The sequence below is a fragment of the Phacochoerus africanus genome, chromosome 8 (genome assembly GCF_016906955.1).
Source record: "Phacochoerus africanus isolate WHEZ1 chromosome 8, ROS_Pafr_v1, whole genome shotgun sequence".
Classification (NCBI taxonomy): Eukaryota; Metazoa; Chordata; class Mammalia; order Artiodactyla; family Suidae; genus Phacochoerus; species Phacochoerus africanus.
Window position 1 is genome coordinate 157,072,695 of NC_062551.1, and position 22,529 is coordinate 157,095,223.

A 22,529-nucleotide genomic window follows, 5' to 3' on the forward strand; every position below is an offset into this window, starting at 1 on the left:
GTTTGTTTGTTTTCTTTTCGGCTGTGCTCATGGCATGCAGAAGTTCTGGGGCCAGGGATCGAACCCGTGCCACAGCAGTAACCAGAGCCACAGCAGCAACGCCAGATCCTTCACATGCTTAGCCACTAGGGAAAACACCAAAAAGTAAGGAAATTTTGACACAAGTTACCAGGTGGATGCACCTTGACATTCTGCTAAGTGAAATAAGCCAGACACAAAAGGACAAATATTGTATTGTTATTGCACCATATGAGGTACCTAGAGTCGTCAAATTCATAGAAACAGAAACTAGAACAATGGTTGCCAGGGATGGGGAGGGGAGATGTGGGGAGTTACGTAATGGGTACAGAGTCTCAGTTTAGGAAGATAAAAAAAGTTCTGGAGATGGACGGTGGTGATGGTCGCTCAATGCGACCTTTTTTTTTTTTTTTTTTGCTTTTTTAGGGCTGCACCTGCGGCTTGTGGAAGTTCCCAGGCTAGGGGTTGAATCAGAGCTGCAGCTGCAGGCCCACACCACAGCCACAGCAACGCCAGATCCAAGCCATGTCTGTGAGCTACAGTGCAGCTCACAGCAACACTGGATACTTAACTCCCTGAGTGAGGCCAGGGATCGAACCTGCATCCTCAGGGATACCAGTCAGGTTTGTTACCGCTAAGCCACAGCAGGAACGCCAAGGGGAAGATACTTAATATGACTGAACTGCACAGTTAAAAATGGTTAAAATGGTAAATTTTATGGAAATCATGTTATGACAATAAAAAGGAAACGTTTCAACTCCTGATCACCAGCAATTTATAGTAACATTTTTTATTAAGTTATCAAAATTTACATTTAAAAGGACAGGTGAAAAATAGCTCCAGGATGTTGTTCTAATTTATTTATTTTGTCTTTTTGCCTTTTCTAGGGCTGCTCCCGTGGCATATGGAGGTTCCCAGGCTAGGGGTCCAATCGGAGCTGTAGCCGCCAGCCTACGCCACAGCCACAGCAATGCGAGATCCGAGCCGCATCTGTGACCTACACCACAGCTCACGGCAACACCGGATCCTTAACCCGCTGAGCGAGGCCAGGGATCGAACCCGCAACCTCATGGTTCCTAGTCAGATTCAGTAACCACTGCGCCACGATGGGAACTCGGTGTTCTACTTTATTTTTTTATTGCTCAAGTCAAACATTTTTCCCCCAAGTTTACATATTGGGCTGTCTTTCCTCTTCTGAAAATTCAACTCTGTTTTTCAAGAAGCTAAAGCAACAGGCTCTCCAGAGCCCAGCCCCAGATGGAAGGAGGAGTGGGAGGGCCTCAGATTCAGACCTGCTACAAAATCCAAGTCCTGGAGGACTAGCAGCCTGTGGCAGGGAGCACTACCCAGTCTTCCAGAGGGTGGGGGGCTGATGCCAATCCTGGGGGAAGACTGGCAAGAGCAGGAAAACTGGGCCACAGGTGGGGTACAGGGTGAGTGAGAGCTGAGAGTTATCCAGAGTGACACTTGCCAGGTTTACCCACGCCATCTACCCTGGCCTTGGGGGAGGGCATATCACCCTCATGTCATAGATGAAGAAAGAATGAAGTGTGAAGTAATGCAGCCACTCAGTCAAGGTCACACATTATGAGAAATTGGAACCAGCACATGGAGCTCCGCCACCTTTCCACGGGGGCCCACTGCAGGGCAGAAAGGAGGCAGAGAAACCCCAAGGGGGGAAGCCTGATAAATAACGGCCAAAGGAAGCCTCCATTCAGAGGACGGAGAACCTTCGGGAACTGTGGGGAGGATGGGACAGCAGCAGGAGGGAGGGTGGCTTTGGGTGGCTGGGAGGGCCAGTCCTGACTCTCCCAGTCAGCAAGCTCACACAGGGTGGAGCTGTGTGCCAGGAAAGAAGGGCCTGGCTTGGGGTTCAGCAAACTGGGTTCCAGGCCTACTTGGGCACACCCAGTTCTGTGACCTAAGCAAATCCTTTTTCTCCTCTGAGCTTCAGCTTCCTGGTTTGCTGATCAGAGAGAGTAAAAGCACGCCCTTTGCTGTATACCTGGGCTTCTGCGCCCTGCATTTGGCATGTCACCTGTTTTTTCAAGCGCACCTGCTTGTGCAATACAGGCGTCAAAAAGCCGCTGAGCAGCGAAAGCGAAAACACCTACAGGGCGCTCCGGAGCCAACGCTCGGACCCACCCACTGGCGGGGCGGCGCCCCAGGACGGGAGCGAGGTGGCTGGCGCTAGGGCCCTCTGCGTGTTGACCCTCGCCTCCCGCGCCAGGCTCGACTGGGGGGCGCCCGCATCCACTGCAGCCTCCGGGGCCAGGGCGAGGCCTGGGAGCCGCGGTACAGCCATGGCGGAGCCCGCGGCCGAGGACCTGGACGCCCTCATCGACGACCTCGACTACCTCCCGGGACACTTCCACCTGGAGATGCAGCTGAACTTCGAGCCGCGCTCGCCGGCCTCGCTCCGCGCCCGGGACCTGAAGCTGCAGCGGGACGGCCTGCTGCAGGAGCTGGAGCTGGCAGTCGCCCCTCAGCGCCCCGCCGTGCGCCACCTCCTGGGCGCCTTCGCCTTCTACCTGGAGGAGCTGGACGAGGCCCGCGAGCGCTTCCTCGAGGCTGCCCGCGAGGACCCGGGCAACCTCAACGCCTGGGCCAATCTGGCACACGTGTACGGGCGCCTGGGGCAGGAGGAAGAGGAGGAGGCCTGCGCTGGGCGGCTGGCAGACCTCATGGGCCTGGAGGGGGACCGCGGGGCCGCCGGAGACCCCCAGCTCCGCGCCGCGCGTTGCCTGGCGGAGCAGGGCTACGCCCACGGCTTCGACGTGGGCTGCGCTGGTCCGGAAGAGCGCGCGCGCGTGCTGGAGGCCGGCATCGCACTGTATGACAAGGCGCTGGGCTTCGCACAGCAGGTGGGTGACCCCTTCCCAGGCCAAGAGGGCTGGGGTCGCGGCTCCTGAAGTCTTCAGGGTTGCCCCTGGCCCCTGGATTCTCCCCACACCCTGGCCCTCTGGCTTCCGGAATACCTTGCAGGGCGCCTCTTCCCCTTTGGGACCCAGACCTGGTTTATGGCTTTTCTCTGCAGGGCTAGGGCATGCACCCCCTTCCTAGCCGGTTAGCTTGCCTGGATTTCTTTTCTGGCAATACCGCAAACTCAACACGCCAATCCATCCCTCTCATCTTGCTCCTCCCAGCAAGTACCTGTCTCTACACCGGTGCACACCCACTACGTAAGAGGCACAGCCCCGTCCCAAGAGAAGCAGGCAGCGTTCTTAGCGCCTCTCCCCTCCTCACCCACCATCCCCACACACTGCAGACCCCAGATCCCTATCTCGAATCCACTCCTCTCCAGCCTCCCCCTCCGGCCCAGCCTCCATCATTCCCTGCCCGGTCCAGTGTGGTCACCTGCATCCTGCCTGGGTTCCTGTCCTCTGGCCTGACCCTTCTGCCTCCTCCACCCTGCTGCCAGTGTCATGTTGCTCAGTCTTGCTGGCCGTGCCCTTCAGATGCTTGCCAGCCAGGTGTTTGTCATAACTTATTTCCCGTCGTTCCCCTGTGGGCCAGGTCTCTTTACAGCCCACCTTGCCACTCTCTTTGCCTCTTTTTTTTTTTTGGCTGCATCTGTGGCATATAGACGTGCCTGGACCCAGGACTGAATCCCAACCACACCTGTGGCAACACCGGCTCCTTAACCCACCGCACCAGGCCAGGGATCACACCTGTGCCTCTGCAGTAACCAGAACCCCTGCGGTCAGATTCATAACCTACTGTGCCACAGCGGGACCCCTTCCTGGCCTCTTTCCGGGGTGCTCTTTGCTCCACCCTTGCCTGGAAGGTTCTCCTCACTCTCAGTCATGCTCTCTGCTGACTTCTCCAGACTGGATCGGGCGCCACCCTCAGGCTTCCAAAGCACTGCTCACGCTGTCCGTTTACAAGCCCATCTCCCCAACTCAACTGCGAGGTCTTTGAGAGTGGGGACAACCTCTGTCTGGTTTACAACTGCAAACCCAACACCTGGCACGGTGCCTGGACACCGTTGCACTCAATGAATGCATCCGGAATGAATGTATGTGTATCTTAGGGCCTGGCACTAAACAGACATATGTTAGGTATGTTACTTACCTATTGTTGTATTACAAATACCCTTGGGAACTTAGCTTGACACAGTAAGCACTGATTATCTCGGAGTTTGCATACTCAAGAATCTAGGTATGGTTTAGCTGGGTGCCTCTGGGCTGTGGTCTCATCTGAAGGCTTGTTAGCTGAGGGGGAATCTGCTGCCAAGATCACACACTTGGCACTGGCAGGATTCAGTGCCTCACTGGCTCTTGGGCAGAGGCCTCCCTCAGGCCCTCAGCAGGTAGACAACTCATCACTCCTGCTACATTCTCTTCATGAGAAGCAAGTCACTAGGTCTAGCGCACCTGCAGAGGGAGGGGGTTACACAAGGGCGTGAATACCAGGTGATGGGATCCCCGGGGTCCGTCCCAAGGGCTGCTTGCACCAGGTGACAGGCAGATGATGTAGAGAGCACTACCCCCCTATAACAGAGGAGGAAACCCCCCTTCGCGGTGGTAGCATCACTTTTCCTTAAAGGCACAGCCCAGGCAGGGTTGAGCTGAAAACAGTGATGTGTTATCCTGGGTTAGATTTGTGATCATGAAATGACACATCTGGTGTGGGTCACATGCGTAGGATGGCTCCAGGCACAACGTCTCTACACACCCCCTTGGAGCCTTTTCCTCCAAAGCTTACAGCTCCCTTGTAAGAGGAGGTGTGTCTTCAAGACCTCAGGGAGTGCTGGGGTGGGGGGCATGGACTTGACTTAAGGGGAGCAGTGCAGCGAGGAGATTAAGACAGTAGACTCTGGGCCAGAGAGTCCAGGCCCTAATCCCGGTCCCCGTGGTCTCACCTCCACTTGGTCCTCAGCATGGCTGACCTTCCCTTTCTATAAAAGGAGGATAAACATGGAACTGTATCCTAGGATTCCTCATGCCTACAATGGGAACACCGTCATTTGGTGGCTGTCATAACGAAGGGCCGATATCTGGGAAGCACCTGGAACAGAGCCTGCACAGAGATGGCAGGATCACAGACGACCCCCGCCTCTCCCGGCCTGGGAGCGCCACCTCCGCCCCAGGCTAGGTGTAGCTGTGCCATCCCATGGGGCCAACGGGGACCCAGGTCTCCTGTTTTAACACCTGAGCCCAAGACCCTGAATGCCAGCTGCCCTCCGTGGGAGGCATGGTCGGCTTGGTGTGTGTTGAGTGTGGTCATTGTCTCAGAGCGGGGTCCGAAGCGCCCTGGACCAGGAGCCAGCACGCCTGGGTTCTCATCTCAACTGCAGCCACCCACCCCTGGAGCCGTCTTTGTCTGGGTTGCGGTTTCCCCGTCTGTTTCAGAGGGTTGGGGAGGGGGGACTGGACTGTCTCCAAGGTCCCTTCCTGTTCTCCGGAGGGGGCTACCTGGGGGAAGGCTTCCTGGAGGAGGTGAGCTGGGAGGCAGAGGTTTGGGCATAGGAACGGAATGGAAGCCGGCTTCTCCTTTTCTGCCGCTTGTCTGCCCAACCCCGGTGGGGGCCGCACCCTTCCCTTTAGTGACACCCAGAGGAGTGGCTGTCAGGCAGGGGGTCCTGCCCTGTGCTCCAGGGAGGTGGCTGCCAGACCCTGTGCTGGGTCCTTGGGCCTGGCCCAGCAGCTGCTCCCCGGGTCTGCACAGAGTGGCTGTAGTCAGCACCCCCCAAGTCGCAGGAAAAAGTTGGGGATTTGGAGCCTCTCTTTCGTCATCTGAGGATTGGGAGAGATGATGCTTATAAAGTGCCTGGCACAGAGGAGATGCTCACGAAATAGTCACACTCAAGGTGACAATGATGATTGTGTATAGAGCAGGGGGCTTGAGTTCTGGCGCCCAGCTCTCATTATTTTGCTGTGTGGCTTCGGACAGGATGCTTTTTGTCTCTGGCCTCAGTGTCTGTTTTCTCAACATTAACTAGTGATCTCTGCCTCAGTTTAATATGATTACCCAACCAAATCATGGGATAAAAGTGCCCATAAACTAGTAAATTCTGGGCAGGTTCAAGAGGCACATGCTCAGCATCTTAACATTTATTAAGCACCTACTGTGTGCCAGGACCTATCTCTAAGAACTCTGGGCTTTTATGGATTTCCCTTGTGGCTCCGTGGGTTAAGGATCTGATGTGATCACCTTTGTGGATCAGGATGCTGCTGTGGCATGGGTTCAATTTCTGGCCCAGGAATTTTCACATACTTTGGGCCCAGCCCCCCAAAAAACAAACAAAAGGAAGAGCAGACTTTTGTTTGTTCATTAACTAGGCTTCCCTGGAGTTCCCTTCATGGCTCAACAGTAACAAACCCAACCAGGATCCCTGAGGATGCAGGTTCGATCCCTGGCCTCACTCAGTGGGTTAAGGATCTGGTGTTGCCGTGAGCTGTGGTGTAGGTCACAGATACAGCTCGGATCCTGCGTGGCTGTGGCTGTGGTGTAGGCCGGCCGCTGTAGCTCTGATTCAACCCCTAGCCTGGGAACCTTGGTATCCTGCAGGTGTGGCCCTAAAAAGACAAAACAAAAAACAAAAAAAAACCCTAGCCTTTCCTGAGCCCCCCTCTCTGGGAGTGGTGTGCCTCTGACTGGCTAAAGTCATAGGTGTTCGTTACATGGCTCATGCCAGGTGACAGTCGTCACGGAGTGTTGTACTCCAGAGTCCATGGTTTCTGAACCAAAAACAAGACCCCCAGAGGCTGACAAAGGAAGTGCATTTTAGCGACATCAGGACCAATGTTGGAGTCAGCGGGGACCTGCCACGTCTAGACCCTAGGGGTAGAGTGACAATAACTGAGCTTCAAAGAGGGAACACTTCCTTTCAGCACAGGTGGCTGAGGGTGGCATCTGGAAGAGGCAGGCGTGTACTGGCAGGAATGAGGCGAGGGCGGTCCGGCAGGGCGTGGTGGGTGCAAAGGTCCTGCGGTGGAGGCCCGTGGAGCCTGAGGGTTTCAGTGACAGCTGAGCTGGAGCAGGGGATGGGCCTGGAAGAGGGCAGCCGGAAGCTTCATGGGGAAGAGCACATGTTGCCGTTGAGTCCGCGCCACTCTGACTCCAAAGCCTTTGCTCTTTGTGGCGAGGCGGGGTGTTAAAAGGATAGTGCTGGTGGGTGAGGAGGGGAATCCTTTCTGGGCTGCCTCTTGGAAATCTAGGGTGGGAACGTGGAGAAGTGGAGAGAGGGTTGCCACGCATGGACCGGGGGGCATTGGGAGGGATGAGGGCAGAGATGAAGTCAGAGTCAGGCCTGTGGCAAAGTCAGAGGATCCTGTGACTGTTGCTAAATGTAATTAAAATTTTTTTTCTTTTTTTTCTTTTCTTTTTTTAGGGCCGAAACCTCGGCCTATGGAGGTTCCCAGGCTAGGGGTCTAATCGAAGCCACAGCTGCTGGCCTATACCACAGCCACAGCAACGCCAGATCCTTAACCCACTAAGCGAGGCTAGGGATCGAACCCGCAACCTCATGGTTCCTAGTTGGATTCGTCTCCACTGCGCCATGATGAGATCTCCTAATTTGTTTTTTTTTTTTAGTCTTAAAATCCCTACTTTTTTCTAAATGAGATAACAAACGTATTTCTCTAAAAAAGTACTCCCTCTGTCCTAAGGTAACTCAGTTATTCTTTTCCTGGAAGATTAGTGGCTTCACACACACATGCACCTGCACACACATGCACAGTTACACAGATACACATACATGCACACACAGATCCTTCACCCTTGCTCCTGGCCCAGGGCAGGCCCTGGATGGTAACGGGAACCACCAGCTCAGCCAGTGCCATGGATCCAGCTTGAGCACCAGGCATTGAGCTCATTCCAAGGTCATTAGCATGTTTGATCTTTATTCAAACCTCACAGACTCGCTGCCATTGAGTAGTGTGATTCCCTGTTGCACAGAGAACAGAACAGTCTCAGGGAGGAGAAGTGACTTGCCCAAGGTGACCCAGTGCACACAGGCCACCCAGACCTCACCCAGCCAGCTGGCACCAAGGCAGTGCTGGGAGGCCCGGCAGACAGGCTCACAAACAAAGGTGTGGGCAGTCGCCGCACCCAGTGGGTGGAGACCTGGCAGGAAGGGCTGGGAAGTCACTGCTGGTCAGCACCCCCCCGGGTCCCTGGCATGTTCACTCACACACACACAGCTCTGTCACCCAGGGGAAGGCCAGCTCTAGGACTTGCCTTCTCAAGGAGCTGCCTTCCCAGCAGCTTTCCGCCTCCCACGTGTCCCCTCCCTCTCCCCCAGCCCCCATTTCTCGCTCTTCCCTTTGTCTCCCAGCATCAGAGTGGCCCGGGACAGCGCTGGCCACCCCTGGGCGCACTGTGTAGGCAGATGCATTGCTGGGCCCGCGTTCAGAGCGTTGGTGTGGGGGGTCTGCAGGCTGCAAGAACGCCCTGGGGTGACCTGGGCGGGCAGTGTAACCTCTGAGTCTCCGTGTGGCCTCTGTGAAATGGGGGCGGTGGTACCAGGCTGACCGGGGGCGGGGGGGGGGGGGTGGGAGGAACTGCGGGGCTCAGCCCCAGCGGGCCTGGGTGGGCGTGGCCTTCACTTGGATGGGCGTGGCCTTCTCGTCCTCATCCTCTGACGCAGCTGCCAGGTCTCTGTCTGCGGGAGTCCCTGCCCACCCTCCGCCCTGCCTCCTCCTGCCCTTCCTAAGCTCTTCCTCACCCCAGCCCAGCTTTGGGAATAAAATGAGGACACTGGGGAAGACCCCCCTCGGAGCCAGGGGTCAGGATTTGAGGTCCCGCCTCAGCCCTGCCCCGACTGGCGTGGGACAGCGGGCATGTCCCCGCGCCTCTACCTGGGTCTCCGTTTCCTCCTGTGTCATTGGACTGAGGTGGTGGCTGGGGTGATTTCAGGGACAGGAAGGACTTTGAGAGCAGAGAAGTGGAGCAAGAAACGACGTTCTTGGCAGCAGAAAACATAAACACGCACAGGGAGCGGGAAAATCACAGCTTGGGGAATGTCGGGGACGAGGTTTTGAGGACTTAGAATTGATCTCCAACATTTGAGATCAGGGGCAGGGCTTCTCCTCCCATGTGGCGCTTGCAAACACACACACACACACACACACACACACACACACACACGACTTCACAAATCTGAATGGTTTGACTTGGCTCAGCTAGAAAAGCAAATGGATGACACTGGGCAATGAGCTAGGGATTCTGCGCTCCTGCGCTTTTCATAGATTATTGCACTTGGTCCTCGTGGGAACGATGGGGCATCCGAACTGTTATTAACCCCATTTACAGATCAGCAAACTGAGGTTCAGAGCAGTGTAGCGACTTGCTCAAGGGCACACCGCCATGAGTGGCTGGCTGGAACTGAATTCAGGTCTCTCCCATATAAAGCCCAGGCTAAGCAATAGTTTTCCTGGCTCCAGCCTTCTGATGGCCTTGGTGCTGCTGATCTTTGCATAATAGCCCCTTCAGAGTTTGCGGCTGGCTTTTTTCCCTCCATACCTGGCATGTCTGGGAACTAACTCTCCCCTCCTCCCTGATATAGGACCCCAGAGCCAAAGCTCCCTTTAGCATCTTCTAACCCAGTTGCCTCCTTTACAGGAGAAAAGACAGTGCATTAGAGCCACCTGCCACACGGACGCACGCAAGGGGCTGAGATAATGCTGGTGTCGCTGTTGTTACTTCAGAGGCTAGGAAACTTCTTCAGACCCACTCAGCCTCGATCGCAGCCAGGGTTAGATTTGGAGCGAGGATTAGAAAGGGTCCCTTTTCTCTAGGAATGCTGGAATAGAGAAGTGGCTGTATGTAGTCCTGCAAGTCTGTGGAACCAGTGCCAAGCAAAGCTGACCCATAGAGCTGCGTCTTTGTGACAGACCTAGGACCAGAAAGCAATGAGGAGCTGCAGTCAATCCACTCCAATCTTAAAATCCACAAAGACCGTCCAGGGGATGCAGTCAGGGCTGAAGGGGTGACTCACCTCCATGACACAGCATCCACGCCCCTCCTCCCAGTCTGGCTGACTGCTCCCCCGCCCCCACCCCACGCACATGACACAGGCTGACAAAAGGCATTATCCCTGCTTGTAGATGCAGAAGCCGAGGCCCAGGCTGGGCCAGCAGCCTTTCCAGGATCCCTGGGGGAGGTGGAGGCAGGGGTGGGACGCCCATCCCTCGCCTCTGTTTACCCCTCGCCCTCACTGAGGCAGGAGCTGGGTGGGGGAGGAGAACCCCCTGCCCAGCCTTTCTGGTGCAGCCCCCACAGGTGAAGGGCAGGCCAGGTGGGGTGGGGCTCCGTGTGCAGAGCCCAGAGGCGGCCCTGTGTCATCACAGGGGACGTTCCAGTTGTGCAGGCTTCCCACGTGGTGACTTTTATTTCTGCAGCATCAGCCTTCGCAGGGTCGGGCGTGATGAGGTGGAAAGGACGGGGGCATTGGAGGGAGGCAAATCTGAACTTGAATCCTGGCACTCCCCCCCTGGGCTGTGGGGCTGACCCGGTGGCTTTTTTCTTTGTCTCTCTTTCTTCACCTGTAAAAGCAGGAGGAGGAGGTATATTTCACCTTCTCAGGCTGCTCTGTGGATTCAGTGCCGTGATGCACAGATATGCCCGGTGGACAGTCCAGGCTCGAGAAATGTTCATTCTCTTTCCTGCTTCTCATCCTCTCTCCCCTGAAAGAGAATTAGTCAGCTCTCAGGATCTGACTGCAACAGTACAGCATCCTCAGGGGCAAAGTTCGAACCGCAAGGCAAATATTTTCCTTAAGAACCAATAAGGTCTCTGTACAGCCTAGGCAGACACATATAGATTCACAAGCCATTAGGAGATTAAGAGATCATCTCTTGAAATCCTCTAAAATAGCCACGTCCCCCAACAGTTCCTTCTTTGAGGGCCACCTTTTGAAATAAATGGAGTAGCCAGCGGAGACCCATCCTTCTACCTGCTGAGTTAACACAGACCTGCTCTGAAACAGCTAATCCCAATCCTCATAGTCTCTGCAGGTTCTGCCAGATCACCCACCTTTGTCCATTACCCATCCAGATGGAGCAGCCTGGATCTTCAGGCTTCTCTGAGGATCGCAACGGCTGATACTTTTGCTCATTTAAAAAGAGATGCACTGGAGTTCTCCTGTGCTATAGCAGATTAGGGATCCGGCCTTGTCACGGCAGCAGCTTGTGTTGCTGCAATGGCACAGTTTTCACCCCTGGCCCAGGAAATTCCACACGTGCCGCAGGCATGGCAAAAAAAAAAAAAGGGGGGGGGGGGCGCTACACTGGCCTGCCATTTTAATGCTGCTCTCCATGGTGCAAGAGTCTAGTACGGTGACTCTATCAAATTCCCAGGTGATGCTGCTGCTGGTGGGGGGGGGAACCCCACTTCGAGAACCCCTCATCTAGGGTATTTAGGTGCAGAGGTTCTGGGGCTAAGCTGCTGGATTCCCAGCTCTGCTACTTTCTGGCTGTGCTGCTCTGAGCTCAGGTGTCTCTTCTGTACAATTGGGGTAATTATAGTCCCTACCTCATAGGTAACCCTGGAGTTAACACATATAAATTATGTGCCTGGTACATAGTAAGTGCTCAACAAAATGGGCTATTATTAGCATAGCAAAAAAAAAAAAAAAAGAATTTCCAGGTTTTCCCACTGGCTGTGTGACTTTGAGGATGTCATCTCACCTCAGTGTTCCCATCTGTACCAAGAGGGTGAGGATAACCCACTTTACATTCCACGCAGGGCTTTCTGAAGATCACGCAGCTTCTGCGTGCATGCATATGTAAGTGGTAAGCACTCCCTGCACGAAGGTGTTGCAAGATAACATAAACTTGAAGGCAGAGAGACCTGGCCTAAATATCAGCTGAAGTAGGCAGGTCTTTGCCCCTTTGAGCCTCGGCTTCCCCATCTCTAAAATGAGAGAAATACTATAGTTCCCTGGTGGCTCCACAGGTAAGGATCTGGGATGGTCCCTGCTGTGGCTCTGGTTACTGCTGTGGCGTGGGTTCATCTGGGGCCCGGGGAACTTCTGCATGTCAGGCACAGCCAAAAAAGAAAAAAGGGGGGAAAGAAAGGAAAATGAAAGAAATAGTTAGGGCTTCAAGAGGAGCAGAGAAATGTCCTGAGAACCTTCACCTGAGGTCCGTGCCTCACTCTCACCCTCAGCTAGTAAGACCTAACCAGCTAGTTAAGGTCAGCACTGGTACCTGGGCATTGCCCATCCCCACCCACGGATGTGCCACAGAGCAGCAGCCTAATTGAAGCCCCTCCAGCTTGGAGCCTGGGCTGACTCACATGCTGGCTGGCACCCCTTCTTAGATCCTGGAACCCCCAGCTCATGGGATCCCGATGAGGATGAACCAGAGAAAGGGGAGGCGCAAGCCCACGTGAGGCAGCCCTCAGTCATTCCTCTCCCGCCAGAGGTCCTGTCAGCCCCTCCCAGGCTGCCTCCAAACGTATTTCCTCTGGGAGCCATCAGCTCTGGAAGTGAATTCCTTGCAGCCCTAAGGGGTCTCACAGCAACTTCATTCTCCAGGGGAGAAGAGGAACAGCCCCTCCCTTCTCCAGGAGGGGAGGGGGCCATCAGAGGCCTGTTTAATTTAATTTAACGCACTGTGGCTTGCCAGGTTGCCCCTGGCAACAGCTTCAGCTGCCGCTTCACTTACAACCAGAAGGATTTTTAAAGACGCAGCCCATTTTAGGACCAGAAGTGCAAGAGCAGAGTGAATGGTCTCCACCAGCAGCATCCCAGGGATAGAGAGGACTGGAGTGCAAGCACAGCGAGGCCTCAAACCAGGTCTGTTCATACCGTTAACTCCACCCCCGATGTGTCCTCCCCCACCCTCCCCCCGCCCCCCGGCCCCCGGCCCCATAAACCCTGCTGCAAATGTTACTCTTATGCAGGATCTGAGGAGGGGCTACATTTGGACTCTGTCATAGCGATGTCACTCAGCCAGCTACTTCTCTGAAAATCAGTTTTGTCTTCAAGTAGAAGGAAGGTTCACCTTTAGGAGTTGCCCCTGCAATTTAGACACTTTACCACCAGGTGGTAGTATTGCTTGCTTAGTGCAAATTATAACCAGGCTCGGCTTACTGACTATCCTAACGGTGGTGAAGCCACTGGGTTTTAGGTCCTGATACTAACTAGTGTGTGACCCTGAGCAAGCTGCTTCTCCTCTGTGGTCTCAGTGTTCTCAGAGATATAACAAGGGGATTGCTCAAAATAAGTGAGTCGTGGGGACAAGGCTTGGGGCTTAGGACTGTGAAGGTATGAGTTTATATCCCAGCTCTGTGGTGTACTGTATGGTTTGGACACGTAAATTCTTGCATCTTGAATACCAAAAAAGAGTAGCTATGAACCAGGGAGAAGCAGGAGAGACCCAAGGACACCCCTTTGCTCTCCAACACTGTGGACCCCAAGGGGGATCTGAGGGCCTAGGAGCAGAGCAGGAGAACAGGTAGGGCAGGGTGGTTCTGGATCCCAGGGTCTGAGACCTCCATAGCCCCCCTAGAACTGAAATAGGGCAAAGCAGCCTTCTACACATCCCAACCCTGCTCATCTCTAGCTCAAACCAGAAAAAAAAAGGGACAAACATTTATGGAGATTTCTGGAGCACGTACTCCAGGCCAGGCACTGCCTCACAATGCCCCTTTGCAGATAAGGACACAGCCTCTAAGGGTAACCCATCCATTCAGGGCTGCCCGCTCCTTTGTCCAGGCCGGTCAGCCACCTGAGCCTCTGCTCTGTGCATTGCAGATTCCCCCACCCCAAGTCCTGTACCTCTGCTGTCATTTGTGGCCACACCTCCTTGTCAGGAGCCTGAAGTGGGGGAGCAGGTTGTGTGTCTCCCCACCACGATTCAGTCTGGCCAACCTCAAAGCAGGCTTGGGAACAGAGCTCATGGGATCACTCCCACAGGCAGCCAGGGAGCCCGAGGCACATGTGTCTTCTGTCCCTCACAGGGTCAGGCGCTGACATATGTCAAGGTCTTTGACCAGCTTGGGTGCCCCAAGAGTCCAAGTCCCCTTCCCATGTCCCAGGTCCTGTGTAGGTGCAGCAGCTAAGGTTATCCAGCAGCCAATCCCAGCCTTTTGCTTTGGCCAACGTTCCCCACTGAGCTCTCAAGGATGCCCTTTAATTCTTGGGACCTGCTGCTCTCCCTGCCAGACAGCCCCGTTCCCAGCCAGAGTCCCCACACATGTTCCTACTGAAGTAGCAGGATAAGGTGACGTGGATGCGAAAGTACCCTGGATGCTGGCAGTCCTCAGCTCTAAGCCCTCTGTGCTCCCCAGTGCCTTGCAGGTAACTTCCAGGTCCTGAACCTGACACTCACGGGCCCCTCCCGAAGTGTCCCTGCTGGCTCGTCCCACCCCCCAACCCACCACCCCTTACAACTGGGATTCCAGCCACTCTGGGCTGCATACACTTATTCACTCATCTCTGAGCTGTTGCACATGATGTGCCCCCACCGATGGCTTCTCTCACTGTATCCACCCAGGTGGGTCCTACTTGTCTTGAGAACCCTGCTCCAGCACGTCCTCCTCTGAAAGCATCAGGGGTCCTCCTGGATCATGTGGGAAACCTCCCGTCATAGCTCCTTCTGCTCTAATTGTGTCTTTGGTCTGGCTTTCCCACCTGACCTGGCTTGGGCCTGGGTTCAAGACCCTGCACCTGCAGGCAGTCACGCTGCTCTTGGGATCTACTCACAGGTCCCCCTTCCTCTCTTCCTCTGGACCATCCAAGGCCACCCCAGAGAAGCCACAGCCCAACTTGCCAGCATTAGCACCCCCTACACCCTGTTCATACTCACCCTGCTCCGTGCCCTCCAGCTGCACCCGTGTCCCCAAGCTGAGCCCTCCATCTGGACTGCCCTGTCCCCACCCCACCCTCTGAAATACCACTGCTATTCAAGACCCACCTTACAGCTTCTGAGAGACCTTCTCAGAGTCCTCCGGCTGGAAGTGGCCTCTGTCCTGCTGCCTCTGTCTGCATTCCCCTCGTGGCCTTGATCAGACTTTGCTTCCTGTTATAGCTATTGCTAAGCCAGTGTGATGAGGGGAGCATGGGCTTTGGAGACTAACAAATGGGGTTTGAATCCCAGCTCTGACACTTGCATGCTGGGTGACTTCAGGTAAGTCCTTTTACCTCTCTGAGCCTCAATATGTACCCCTGTAAAATGAGAATGCCACCTATGTTATAGGTTGTTTGAGGTTGGGTGATGGGTGTCAGGATCCTGGCACATGGCAGGTGCTCCATCCACCCCTGTTATTGAAGCCTGGTCTGTCTCCCCAGCCAGGCTGTGAGCCCATCTGAACCAGGGTGCGGTTCCCATTCAGTGCGACAGCCCCAGAGCCCTCGATACGGGGCCTCATGTCACAGATGCCCAGAAATGCTGGCTGGACTGAGCGCTTCATCCTAGCTGCCGAGGGTGGGGGTGGAGGGAGAATGGGATCCCTGAGCTGAAAAGGCCGCTCTGGATGCGGAGTGGTAAGTGCAGAATGGAGCCTGGAGATCAACCGTGGGAGATGAATGCTGACGGAGGGGCTGGAGCCTGAGGCAGAGATGCTGATATGCACTGGGGGTTTTATTGGTTTTCATTAAAATTCCTTCCTGAGGCAGGAGCAGCTCCTCCCATAAATAACGGCATAAATATTTTATCTGGTGCCCAAGTCAGTCTAAATGCACAGCAAAGTTGGCAAGAATAACAATGGGAAAACAGTTCAAGGGGGTCCTGGGCTTCAGATGAACTCACTCACAGGCCCAAAGGGGCTTTCTCGGGATGGGGGAAGCTGGGGGATGGCGCCAAAGGGGGGAAGTGGGTAGATGGCGGGGGAAGAGACAAGGTGACCCGTGGAGTGAGGGGGGACCCAGAGCACAGGTGGGGGAACCAAGGCGGGGGGGTCTGAGCCCGGAAAGCAAGACGGGAAGGGAGGAAATGACCCCACACTGGCTCTGTGATGGGTACCTTGTGCCGGGCATTCACACGGGTCATCTTGTCAAATCCTCTGTGGTCAGACAAGTGAAACGACTTGCCCAAAGTCACCCAGTCAGCCAGCCGCAGAGCCAGGACTATGATCAAAGGTGTCCTTGCTGCTGTCTTAGGGTTCAGAGAAAGTGTGGGAATCTGTGAACGCGGTCCCAAACAGCAGCTAGAGCCATTCTCTGCTTCCCTAGATCCCGATGGAGGAGAAACGGGGCTGGTACTTCACCATGGCAACGCTCTTCATCAGGTCAGGCTGGGCTTGGGGATGGGATGGTGGGGAGGGTGGGGGGAGAGGTGGGGTCTGAACCCCGGTGGGGAAATGGCTGAGCCCATCTCCATGGCAGGGGCTCCCTGGGAAGGCATGCTGGGGACTGTGGGGAAGGTGCTGACCAGCCACACCCCTTCCTCCACCCCAGGTTAGATGGCATCTTCCTGGAGCTGGGCAGCAAGGAGCAGAAGAGGCTCCCAGCCTTTAACCGCACGCTGGCCCTGCTCCGGCAAGTCCTCAAGTCCTCAGACCCCTACCACCGAGGTAGGGCTGGTGGAGACAGGGGTGGGGTGGGGCTGGAGGTGGGTGGCGGGGGAGCAGCCTCTCCCTGGATCTCCCTGCGCCTGTCACGAGCCCTGCCTGTCGTGTCATTGTCCCTGCCTCTGGTACTGCCTGCCTTTCTTCGTATCCCTCTCTCCTCATCTGTCTCAAACACTCCCTCGTTCACCTCGAGGAGCTCCCAGCCCTCACAGAGGTGAACGTGCCGACGGCAGGTCACTGTCTGAGGCCCAGAGCACAAGAGAGAGCACTGCCCCCATGTCAGCCTCTCATCCCCATTTTGTGGTTGGGGGAGCAAAGGCTTGTTTGGAGAGGAGTCATTTTTTCACAGGGACCAGAGCTGGGGGAGACTTGGAGTCAGAGAGAGGAGGGCACCTCCAATGAGTGACACGGCAAACACAAGATAACCCGTCCACCCTTCCCGCGCACAACCCCTCTCCTTTCGCTTTCTCTTGGTCCCTGGGTGGCCCGCAGTGATTTCATACTTCGGACCCTCCCTTTGTCCTCCTGGGGCTGGGGTGGGTCGGGGGAAGGCTGGTGCCTGGATTGGAGCTGGCCCCTCCCCTTCCCCACCCCGATGCTTCCTGAGACCCCTCTCTCCCGCCCTCCTGCCAGCTCTGGCCTGGTGCTACCTCGGGATGCTGCTGGAGAGAAAAGACACCTTCTCCACCACCCCCATGGGCATCCACGACTGTGGGTACTCAGGGACTGACCCCCTGGACTGCTTTGGCAAGGTATGTGCCCCAGCGACCCCCCACTCTCCAAACCAGGATGGAGCCCGACAGCCTGTCCTCCTCTCCTAAACCCGCTGCTTCTCTGGGTGTCACCCCCCCACTCAGGAAGTGCTCTTTCTCCAGATCGGTCTCTCCCTCCCAAACAAAACCAACGTGCTCCTTTGTCCCCTGGGCCTGGGAATCAGACTGTCCCCATGCCCCCTCTGGCCCTGGCTTGTCTTCTAAGCTATCCACACATTCCCGGCTATATTGGCAAGCTTTTCCCCTGCAGACCTTTGTTCACCCCCCCACCCCCCTGCCAGGGGCACAGCAGAAGGAAGCAGTTCAGCTGGGGTCTGGATGCCGGCTCTGCCCACAGCCCGTGTGACCCTAAGAACAGTCGCTTCCATCTCTGAACCTCCTTATCTGTTAATTAGGTGACCTGTCCACCTTCTAGGACATTAAGAGACTCACAGGAAGGAATGGATGAGACTGCCCACTACCAACTGTAAAGTGCTCTTCAAGCCTTATTCTTGGCACCTCGCTTATGGGGCAGTTTCCACACTTAGCTCCGTTTCGAAGACCTTCCTTGGAGGCTGGGGACCTGTGCAGTCAGCATGACACCCTGCATGGGGCATGTGCCTAGTGACAGCTGGTGGAAAATGAGCATAATTTCTTTTTTTTTTTCTTTTTTTTTGTCATTTCTTGGGCCGCTCCTGTGGCATATGGAGGTTCCCAGGCCAGGGGTTCAATCAGAGCTGCAGCCATCGGCCTACACCACAGCCACAGCAATGTGGGATCCAAGCCACATCTGCAACCTACACCACAGCTCATGGCAACGCCGGATCCCTAACCCACTGAGCAAGGCTAGGGATCGAACCCACAACCTCATGGTTCCTAGTCGGGTTCATTAACCACTGAGCCACGACGGGAACTCCAGGGCAAATTTCTTGAGAAGAGATATTCGAACAGAGCGAGCATCAGTGCTGGTTCTTGAGTGTTCTGAGAGTTGGGTCCACCTTAACATGCTGTCCTGGCCCCTCCTTGGGGACCTACTCTGTGCTGGGCTCAGAGGTGGACAGATGGGGCCCCTGCCCTGCAGGAGTTCAGCATCTCAGGGGCAGCAACAAACACAAAGGCAGGTAGCTGTCAGGAACAATACGGGGCGGGGGGAGAGTGCTGTGGCTCAGCTAGAAACACTGTGTGAGTATGGGGGAGGTAGAGGCTGATTCTGGCCCCACCCCGACCTGTCCTGGGAACGTGGGGGAGCACACACCAGTGTGTCTGAGGAAGAGGGGTTTGCCTGGGGTCTGGAGGGATTCACTGGACACGTTCTGTGAACATGGCAGCGAGCGTGGCAATGAGGCAGGCTCTCCGGAGTTGAGTGCCAATGGCTGTACCCCAGAGTACGATTGAGCTTACTGGTGGGGGGATACGGGGTGGTGTGGCTCTACCCAGAGACGGGGTTCCAATTCTGGCCCAAACCAGACAAATGGTTTTCTCTTACCCTCCTCCCTTACCCAGGCCATTGAGATCGCCAAGGACAAACCCCCCATCCTGAATCGCCTGGCCAAAATCTTCCACTTCCTCGGAAAGCAGGACATGGCCATTGGCACCTGCAACATGGCCCTGGATGTCCTGCGGGATCCGGAGCTCAACTGGCAGGCGTACTGCACAAGGGCCAAGGTGAGTCAACCTGCGGCCCCACCTCATCCCGCCGTCGAGAATCAGAGAACAAGAGTTCCCATTGTGGCTTGGAGGGTTAAGAACCCAACCTAGTATCCGTGAGAATTCAGGCTCAATCCCTGGCTTCGCTCAGTGGGTTAAGGATTTGGCATTGCCACAAGCTGCGGTGTAGATCACAGATGCAGCTCAAATCCCCCATGGCTGTGACTGTGGTGTAGGCTGGCATCTGTAGCTCTGATTGGACCCTTAGCCTGGGAACTTCCATGTGCCGTGGGTGTGGCCCTAAAAAGGAAAGAGAGAAAGAGAGAGAAAAGGAAAAAAAAAAAAAAAAAGAATCCGATAACAAGGGCCAGGGGCCAGAGGCCAGAGGTCACAGAGCCTTCCTGGCAGAAGGCAGCTTAGCTGTCATCAAGCCTCAGCGTGTGTTCTCCAAGATTGCCGAGTGAGAGAATGAAGGAGCCTCCCTTCTACACGGATCCAGCCAGCGACCCACTAGCTGCTTCTGTGATCAGTGCCTGGGGCAGCGAGCATCAGGCTGACCTGGTGGAATTCTGGCCTCTCCACTTATCACTGTGGGATTTGAGGCAAGCCGCTTATCCTCCAAAGCTCCATTCCCAAATCAATAAGATACAGTTAATAACACCTATCTTATTTTGGGGGGGGCTGTACCCATGGTTTGTACAAGTTCCCAAGCCAGGGATTGAACCCGAACCACAGCAGAGAAAATGCTGGATCCTTAACCTGCTGTGCTACACGGGAACTCCAGTAACACCTATCTTAAAAGGTTGTCAGAAGACTAAGTGAAGTAATGTCTGGGCAGGTACCTGGAGTTATCACTACAGTGGCTCAAGTCGCTGCTGTAGCATGGGTTCGATCCCTGGCCTGGGAATTTCTGCATGCTGCAGGTGCAGCCAAAACTTAAAAAAATAAAATAAAAAATAGGAGTTCCCATTGTGGCTTAGTGGTAATGAACCTGACTAGTAACCATGGGGATGTGGGTTCAATCCCTGGCCTCATTTAGTGGGTTAAGGATCCGGCATTGCTATGAGCTGTGGTGTAGGTCACAGACAGACGTGGCTTGGATCTGGCATTGCTGTGGCTCTGGTGTAGGCTGGCAGCTGCAGCTCCAATTCGACCCCTAGCCTGGGAACCTCCATGTGCCACAGGTACGGCCCTAAAAAACAAAAGTAAAAATAAAAATAAAAATAAAAATAAAATAAATAGGAGTTCCTGTCGTGGTGCAGTGGTTAACGAATCCGACTAGGAACCTTAAGGTTGCGGGTTCGATCCCTGGCCTTTCTCAGTGGGTTAAGGATCCGGTGTTGCTGTGAGCTGTGGTGTAGATTGCAGATGTGGCTTGGATCCTGCGTTGCTGTGGCTCTGGCATAGGCTAGTGGCTACAGCTCTGATTAGATCCCTAGCCTGGGAACCTCCATATGCCATGGGAGCGGCCCTAGAAAAGGCGAAAAGACAAAATAAAATAAAGCAAAACAAAACAAAATAAAGCAAAACAAAGCAAAATAAATAAAGGCAGCATGGGAGGTGCTTGTGAAGAGAAGAGGGTGTATGAGAGCTGGTCCGTGTAGGACAGAGCTCTGGCTCTCAACACTGCTGGCCTTGCTTCCCATCCCACACTGGCACTTCACCTGCTATGGCACTATAGGCAAAACCCTCTTGCCCAAACTCCGGGTCTCCATTTCTTCATCTATGGAGTGGAGGTGAGCGCACCTGCCCCCGTGTCGTCATGAGAATTAACTTCGACTCTGCGTGTCAACCTCAGTACTGAGCACACAGTAAGAGCTCATTAGCAGTTGGTGACTATTATTAGGCACATTTTAAACGGGCTCACTGTCCCTTGAGGCAGCCCACTGTGGCCATTCAGCTCTGCAGAGGACTCATTTAACTGGGAGCTGCCTGCCTCTGACTTACCCCCCACTGGTCCAGATCTGCCCTCTGGAGCCCCCACAGAACCTGTCTGCTTGGGAGCAGAGACCCAGAGCTCTGAGCTGACTTCGCTTCAGACCAAACACCCTTCTCCACCACCTCTCACCAGCATGATGGAGAATCTTCTCCCTTGGTCTTGGTCTATATGATGCAGTCATTTTGCCAGCAGGTACTCGGCAATCAGTTCCTTCATTAAAGTTGAAGTGGTCATGATTATTATTATCATTATTATTATTGTCTTTTGTCTTTCCAGGGCCACACTCGCGGCATATGGAGGTTCCCAGGCCAGGAGTCGAATCAGAGCTACAGTTGCTGGCCTACACCACAGCCACAGCAACACCAGATCCGAGCTGCGTCTGCGACCTACACCATAGCTCACGGCAATGCCGGATCCTTAACCCATTGAGCGAGGCCAGGGATCGAACCCGCAACCTCATGGTTCCTAGTCGGATTCATTTCGGCTGTGCCACGATGGGAACTCCCGATGTGGTCATTATTGATAGTAATACTATTACTCATAATAGTAAATAATAACACCTTTCTAGAACACTGCACTTCACCCAGCACTTTCACCTTTGTGCTCTGATTTAATTCTCACAAGAGCCTGTGAGAGGCCACACGTGTCAATCCATTGATGAGGCAACGTAAGCTCGGAGAGGCTGTGAACTTGCCTGGGTCCTGCATTCAGTTAGTGGGAGCTCAGAGCTCACTCTCCTCACTCATAGATGGGTCTGTGCCTTACCCTTGCTGTCTCTCTGTAGCTCTAAAGGTCACACTAATCAGATGACCAGACTAGCACCAGGATGGGGACAGGGAATAGTGAGAAAGGAACAGAAGACAGGGAACTCATCTGTGTAAAAGCTGCAATCCCTGCTGTGACCCTACAGTCTTGGCCCCACCAGGCTCATGACCTTGACACCCCCCCCCCCCCCCCAATTCAGCTCCCTCCCTTCCAGCCACCCTGGGGTCCTTGCTGTTCCTGAGGCACAGTTTGGGCTCAGGGCCTCTGCCTAGAATGCCCTTCTCCCAAATATCAAGCTGGCTTTCTCTCTTACTTCCAAGAGGGCTTGAAGAAAAGGCAGCTGCTAGCAGACATCTTCCTGAACTTTTATTTATTTATTTATTTTTGGCTTTTTAGAGGCCACATCTGTGGCATCTGGAAGTTCCCAGGCTAGAGGTGGAATTGGAGCTGCAGCTGCCGGCCTACACCACAGCCACAGCAACACCAGATGCAAGCCTCAGCTTCAAGCCACACCACAGCTCACAGCAACGCCAAATCCCTAACCCACTGAGGGAGGCCAGGGATTGAACCGGCATCCTCATGGATCCTAGTCAGGTTTGTAACCTGCTGAGCCACAATGGGACCTCCCTCACCAACACTTTCTGTCCTCCTGTTTCGGTTTAATTTTTCTTTTTAGCACATATCACTCCCTAACATAGTCTTTGCTGATTTATCACGTTTGTTGTCTCTCCTTCCACACCCCAGCTAAAACGCATGCTCCATGAAGGCAGGGAATTTTGCTCTTTTGCTCTCTGCTGTATATCCTTAGTGCCTGGAACAGTACCTGGCACACAGCAGGCTCCTGATGACTATTTGTGAATGAATGAACTGAGCACCTCTCATGTGCCAAGTCTTGGCTAGAACGTGTTCACTCCATCGTCCTGGAAACCCTCCAAGCAAGAAGATCT

General features: G+C 54.6%; 1 protein-coding gene across 2 annotated transcripts in view; it reads left to right on the plus strand.

Annotated features, from left to right (window-relative positions):
- The first annotated feature begins 1,931 nt into the window (after positions 1-1,931).
- Positions 1,932-22,529, plus strand: part of TTC22 (tetratricopeptide repeat domain 22) — a 30,146-nt gene continuing 9,548 nt past the window's right edge. The window contains exons 1-5 of one of the 2 annotated variants that reach the window (XM_047788993.1): positions 1,932-2,882; positions 16,142-16,197; positions 16,367-16,482; positions 17,113-17,231; positions 18,735-18,896. In XM_047788993.1, coding sequence (XP_047644949.1) covers positions 2,322-2,882; positions 16,142-16,197; positions 16,367-16,482; positions 17,113-17,231; positions 18,735-18,896 — 1,014 coding nt within the window. In that variant the 5' untranslated portion in view covers positions 1,932-2,321. The remainder of the gene's footprint in view (positions 2,883-16,141; positions 16,198-16,366; positions 16,483-17,112; positions 17,232-18,734; positions 18,897-22,529) is intronic. The other variant, XM_047788994.1, reaches the window with a different exon arrangement.